Source organism: Aptenodytes forsteri, unplaced genomic scaffold (assembly GCF_000699145.1).
Source record: "Aptenodytes forsteri isolate BGI_AS27 unplaced genomic scaffold, ASM69914v1 Scaffold255, whole genome shotgun sequence".
Classification (NCBI taxonomy): Eukaryota; Metazoa; Chordata; class Aves; order Sphenisciformes; family Spheniscidae; genus Aptenodytes; species Aptenodytes forsteri.
Genome location: NW_008794888.1, coordinates 4,600,707 through 4,606,196, shown reverse-complemented (window position 1 = coordinate 4,606,196; position 5,490 = coordinate 4,600,707). Strand labels below are relative to the sequence as shown.

The following is a 5,490-nucleotide window of genomic DNA, read 5'->3' as shown; positions in this document are numbered from 1 at the left end:
CCGGTGCGGAGCTGCCTCCTGGTGCAAGCCGGCTCCCGCGGCAGGCAGGACGGTGCGCCCTGCTCCAGCACCCTCAAAGGTGAGCCGGGGGTGGCTCGGAGTGTCCCCCCCCCTCCCCAGGGCTGGAGCATGCCGGTCCCACCGGCCCCCAGGGCTGGGATGGGGGGCACTGCTGCAGTGCCAGCAGGGCGGGCTGAGCGTGACTCTGCTCTGCCAGCCTACGTGACCCCGCAGCTGGAGACCCTGGAGCAGGAGGAGCAGGAGCGCCTGGAGGTGACCCGTGTGGCGGTGGCGTGTCCCCTTCCCCATGTCCTGCCCCCCCTGCCCTGGGGTGAGCCCTGCAGCGATGCCCACCTGGGGGCTGCGCCCTGTGCAAGGTTGCTGTGGGCAGCCTGGTGTCCCCTCCCTGGCTCGGACACCAGTTCTGTCCCACCAGCCTGGTCCCCTTCCCCTACTCTGGGTGGCAGCTGGAGTGGGGAGTTTCCCACAATGCATCTGGCGTGGTACCCTGATTGAAAGGGGTGCTGGGGTGTGCCATCTCAGAGCGGGGGTGCCCTGGCTCTGCCCTCCACCCTGTGCCCCGCACCCCTCCTGCAGCTCAGAGCACACCCCATAGAGAGGAGGACCCACATGGTGAGCCACCAGCATGGGATGACTGTCACCAAGACCCTCTGGGAGGGAGAGGTGAGGCTGAGGGGGGGCTCTCTCCTCTCTGCCCCCCAGATGGGGGCACATCCTAGGAGCAGGCAGCATGGCTGGCCTGTCCCACCCAGGGGTGCCCCCAGGCTCCCGGGGGGTGCTGTCCCTGGGTGCTGTCCCTGGGGATGGCGGGGCTTTGGCTGTCCCATGAGGTGGCCGGGTCTCTCCGCAGGCAGAGCCGCGGTGCTGGAGCTTCTCCTATGGCCGGGCCGAGCTGCGGGGGCTGCTGCCGGAGGGTGCCAGCCTCCTGCTGCTGCGGGTGCTGGCATGCCGGTGGGCAGTGCCCCCCGGCCTCATCTTCCCGGCCATCGACACCGAGGGCCACCTCTGCACCTCCAGCTATGTGAGCCACTGGCCAGGGGGGCTCATGGGATGGGGGGGGTCTGGGTCAGGTTGGGGGTGCCAGGGTGGGATGCGGGAGGTGGGGGTGATGATGAGCTGAGCTGTGCACGCCGGTGTGGGCGTCTCCACCATCTGGCACAGCAGCTTCCTCCCCAGCGGGGTGGGGGGTGGGATGCGGGAGGTGGCAGAGAGTGGGCGGAGGCGGAGGTGTTTGTGATCGAGCGAGCTGTGCACGCCGGTGTGGGCGTCTCCACCATCTGGCACAGCAGCTTCCTCCCCAGCGGGTATGGGTGGGGGTCCGGGCGGGCGCACTCCGGGCGGGGGCACCCCCAGCCTGGCAGGGACCCAGGAGGGGGGTCACCAGCTCTTTCCCCCACAGGCGTTTGGCCCGGCGGGTGCAGGTTGGCTGCCCAATGCTGGTGCTTCTGCAGGATGAGCCGGCGGGCGGCGGGTGCAGGTTGGCTGCTGGTGCTTCTTTGGGGGAGGCTTGTGCCCCCCAGCATGGGCAGCCCCTGCCTGCTGTCTGGCAGCCAAGTGGGGAACACCCTGCCCTGCCTTTCTGCTGCCAGGTGGGGTCAAGCCCCAACCCCCCTTCCCCAAACAGCCCCTGGACTGGGAGGAGGACATCCAGCTCTGCTCCTGGTTCCTGGACAGGAAGGTGAGATGGAGGGACATGGGGACATGGGGCTGTGCCACTCCCCAGCAGGGTCTCCCCTGGGGTCCCCAGGGGCACAGTGGGGATCAGGCCGGCCAGCACCCCCCCCAAGCTCCTCAAGTGTGGAAAAAGACCCAGGCATCCCACCCACCCCACTCTGGCACAGTGGCCTGGGGAGGGGACATCGGTGCCCAGGGGGGGACATTGGCACCTGTGCCCACCCTGCCCACCTGCCGCAGGAGGAGCTGCAAGCGTCCCACGCCGCCTACGTCCAGCAGCATCCTGAGCTCCGGGTGCTGCTGGCTGACTTCCTCCAGGCCCTGCTCCTGCAGCAGCCCCATGACCCCGTCTCCTTTGCCGCCCAATTCTTCACCCCCTTTGCCCACCAGCAGCCTGCCGGGACCCCCCACACCCGGGGCGGCCAGCCCCCTCCCCAGCCCCCCACCTCACCACCCTTCGGCTAACAGGGAATAAAGCTGCCAGTGCTGCCTGTCCAGGCTCATTTGCTTTGGCGAAAACTGAGGCACGGGGAGGGCAGGGGGTGCTGAGTGGCGTGCTAACCCCGCCCCCCCCATGCCTGGGGGGGACCCAGGCATCCTGCCCCCTCCCAACTGTTCTAGCCCCCACCTGAGGTGGGGGGTGCCTGGCACATACCCTGGGGCAGAGCCAGGCTCACATCCCTGTGCCAGGGCACCCCACATCTCCCTGGGGGCAGAGCCCCGATGCCCACCTCTCTGTGGGACACAGCCCGGTGGCAGAGGGGTGCCCCAAAGAGGCAGCCGGTACTACCCAGGCACCCATGGGTGCAGCTGGGGTGCTCCTCCTCCCACCTCCACAGCCACAAGGGTCCTGGGGATGGGGCGTCTTTTGCAGGAGCAGCCTGACCTGCCATGACACTGAGCACCCCATCTTTGGGGTGAAGGTCCCCCCATGCAGGGGTGGCGTGAGCACCCTGTGCCACAGAGCCTGCCTGGCTGGGCGCTCCCCCCCCAGCCGCTGAGGGTGCATTTTGACCTGCTCACATGCTTGTGCAACTCACGCCTGCTTCCTCCTCACTCCCACTCCTCCGGCCTTTCCCCTACTCCCATGGGGCCAGCCCTCCCTCCCCACGCTGCGGGACACTGTCCCCTGTCCCCCAACTGCCCAAGGAGCAGGACCCCTGGCACGTGATGGAGGGTGACATGCAGGCACACTCCCACACCCCTGGGCATGCTGGTGTGGGTGCCCCATGTTTGCACGTGCGTGTGCACGGCAAGGGGGAGGGAGGCACTGGCTCCCCCCCTCCTGGCACAGGGTGGGGGAACTGAGACCGTGCACATCCATAGCACCCAACCCCCACCAGGCAGGGCCCCTTTCCCAGCCCAGGTCAGCCGGTGGGGAAGGAGCACTTCCTCCTCCTCCTCCCTCCTCCTCCTCCTCCTCTCCTCCTCGGGGGGGCAGCTGGGGGGTCCTTTAAAAGCTGGGTGGCGGGCATTGCACCCAGTGTCGACATCAGAGCTCCCCAGCACCATGTCTGGATCGGGCCCAGCCATGGCATCGCTGGAGCCAGGTGAGCCCCATGACACTTGGGTCCCCCCACGCCTCCTTTCCTCCCCTAGACCCCCTTCCCTCCGCCCTGAGACCCCTGGCTCTGCTTCCCCCCCGCAGTGGGCACCGTCCCCCCCAGCCTGTCCTGGCTTCCTCACCTGCTCCGTCCTCTGTCCCCCCAAGCCCACCCATGATTCACCCCCACTCCCAGGACATGGGTGGGCTGGGGGGGGACTGGGACCAGCACCAGCCTCTTGTCCGCACTCCGTGCCCACCCAGCAGCAGGACCAGGAGCAGGGTCCCATCCTGTCCCTCCTGCCCAGAAATGCACTTGGCTCTTGGACCGGTGAAGATTGCACTGGGACCACGGGTTTCTAGGACACCTGAGCCTGAGGTGGCATCCGACCACTTTGGGTAGCCACTGACAGCCCTCATATAGCCACCCTCACGGCCCCCTGGAACAATGGGGCTCGTCCCTCATGGGGCTCACCAGGCAGGGGCAGGTGGGACTGGGGGGAAGCCGGCACCAGGGCTGCCAGCCTACCAGTGTCCTTGTTCCCCATCGGGCTGCCACCTCCCCTCCTCCTCTTCCTCGCCCCCCCCAGGCCTCACTGGGTCCCTGAACCAGGGCCAAGCCCAGACTTACAGCACCGGTGGGAGCCCCATGCCCCCGCAGCGCCCTGGCACCCGGAATCAGACCTACCTGGACGAACTCATCAGCATCCCCAAGGGCGGCGGGGTAGGTGCTGCCAGGCTGGCACCTCCATCTGAGGGTGGGCAGAGACGGGGCAGGGGGCCGGTACCGCAGGGAGCTTGAGGGGGGGGCAAAGGGCCACCGCAGGGCGGGGAGACCTGCCTGGGACATGCCCTGGGGACCTCAGCGTCCCCAGACCCTGCTCAGGCAAATCACAGCCCCAGGCTGAGCGTTTACACGCTTAAGGGTTTCAAATGGGGAAACTGAGGCACGGGGCGAGGTGCTACTCGGCCGCAGGGATCACCCCGCTGCTCACACACCTCCCGGGCTCCCTGTCCTGGGCCACCCGTGCTGAGCCCAGCGGGGCTCCCCCAGGCTGCCTGCGCCCTGCCAGCGCCCCCATCCCTGGCTGGTCCCGGGGGGCGGAACGGAGAAGGGGAAGGGATGGGGGTTCCCCTGCCAGGACGGGTGGTGAAAGCAGGGCTCGGCAGTGGGATCCCACGGGGTGCAATTAATGGTGCCTGACAGCCCCAGGACCACCCTGCAAATCGCTGTCCAACCTGTCCCCATGTGGGATGGGGGTCTCGCTGCCCCCCCCAGCACTGCTGCTAACGGAGAGGGGCTGGGGGGCAGCGGTTCCCTCCTCAAAGCAGGCAGGAGAAATGTCCTCTGTGTGCGAAATGCGCCCATGCAGGCAGCACAGGGCTTCCCCGCAACGGGCTAAAGGGGACCGGGAGTGCAACTGGGGGACACTGGCTTTAAATGGGAGCGCCCCGCTCTGACCTGCTGCCTCGTCCCAGCCCGGTTTCAGCTTTAGGAAACTCTGGGCTTTCACCGGTCCCGGCTTCCTCATGAGCATCGCCTACTTGGACCCAGGCAACGTGGAGTCGGACCTGCAATGCGGGGCGGTGGCGGGGTTCAAGGTGAGCCCTAGGCAACCCCCCGGCCCCAGGGTCAGGAAGCAGCCGGGGGTTTCGTAAACTTTCCTGTGCCAACGGCCACCCAGCCCATGGCAAGCCGGCTTCCCCAGCCTGGGGAGCGGGAAGGGAACGGGGGGGCCCTTGGCACTGGGGGAGGGCACCCAGGGGTGCGGGAGGGCCACCCCTCTGCCTGGGCTGGGGACCACCTCCAGCCCCTCCAGGCTTCTCCTTCCCCGTGTCCCCGGGCTGGTTGATAACCTTGCTGGGAGCCCCGGGCGGCCGGATCCTGCCCAGTGCCCAGCCCTTGCTGCCTCCCTCCCCCCTGCCCCCCCAGCTTCTGTGGGTGCTGCTGTGGGCCACCGTCCTGGGGCTGCTGTGCCAGCGCCTGGCCATCCGGCTGGGCGTGGTGACGGGGAAGGACCTGGGTGAGATTTGCTACCTCTATTACCCCAAGGTGAGCAGCCACAGGGAGTGCCTCCGGGGGTCACAGCCTGGGGGGACCCCGCGCTTGGGCTGGTGGCGGTGCTGGCAGGGATTGGGGGAGCAGGACTGTCTGGGGGGTGGAGAGGAGCAGGAAGATGCTGCGAGAGCGCTGCCTCTCCCAGGGGCTCCCCAAAGCCCCCCCCAGCCCCGGTGCTCCCCAACTAGCACCC

At 68.3% G+C, this 5,490-nt stretch overlaps 2 protein-coding genes across 2 annotated transcripts in view; both read left to right on the top strand.

Moving 5' to 3' along the window:
- Window positions 1-2,170, top strand: part of LOC103895412 (ciliogenesis-associated TTC17-interacting protein) — a 6,082-nt gene extending 3,912 nt beyond the window's left edge. The window contains 9 exon segments of the mRNA XM_019470910.1: window positions 1-79; window positions 218-280; window positions 605-684; window positions 872-1,126; window positions 1,234-1,325; window positions 1,421-1,509; window positions 1,611-1,699; window positions 1,936-2,102; window positions 2,104-2,170. Of these exon segments, the coding sequence (XP_019326455.1) occupies window positions 1-79; window positions 218-280; window positions 605-684; window positions 872-1,126; window positions 1,234-1,325; window positions 1,421-1,509; window positions 1,611-1,699; window positions 1,936-2,102; window positions 2,104-2,170 (981 nt within the window).
- A 1,035-nt stretch (window positions 2,171-3,205) lies between these two features.
- The window catches only part of SLC11A1 (solute carrier family 11 member 1), a 13,992-nt gene continuing 11,707 nt past the window's right edge, over window positions 3,206-5,490 (top strand). Inside the window, exons 1-4 of the mRNA XM_009274995.2 lie at window positions 3,206-3,245; window positions 3,829-3,962; window positions 4,718-4,840; window positions 5,172-5,291. Coding sequence (XP_009273270.2) covers window positions 3,206-3,245; window positions 3,829-3,962; window positions 4,718-4,840; window positions 5,172-5,291 — 417 coding nt within the window. The remainder of the gene's footprint in view (window positions 3,246-3,828; window positions 3,963-4,717; window positions 4,841-5,171; window positions 5,292-5,490) is intronic.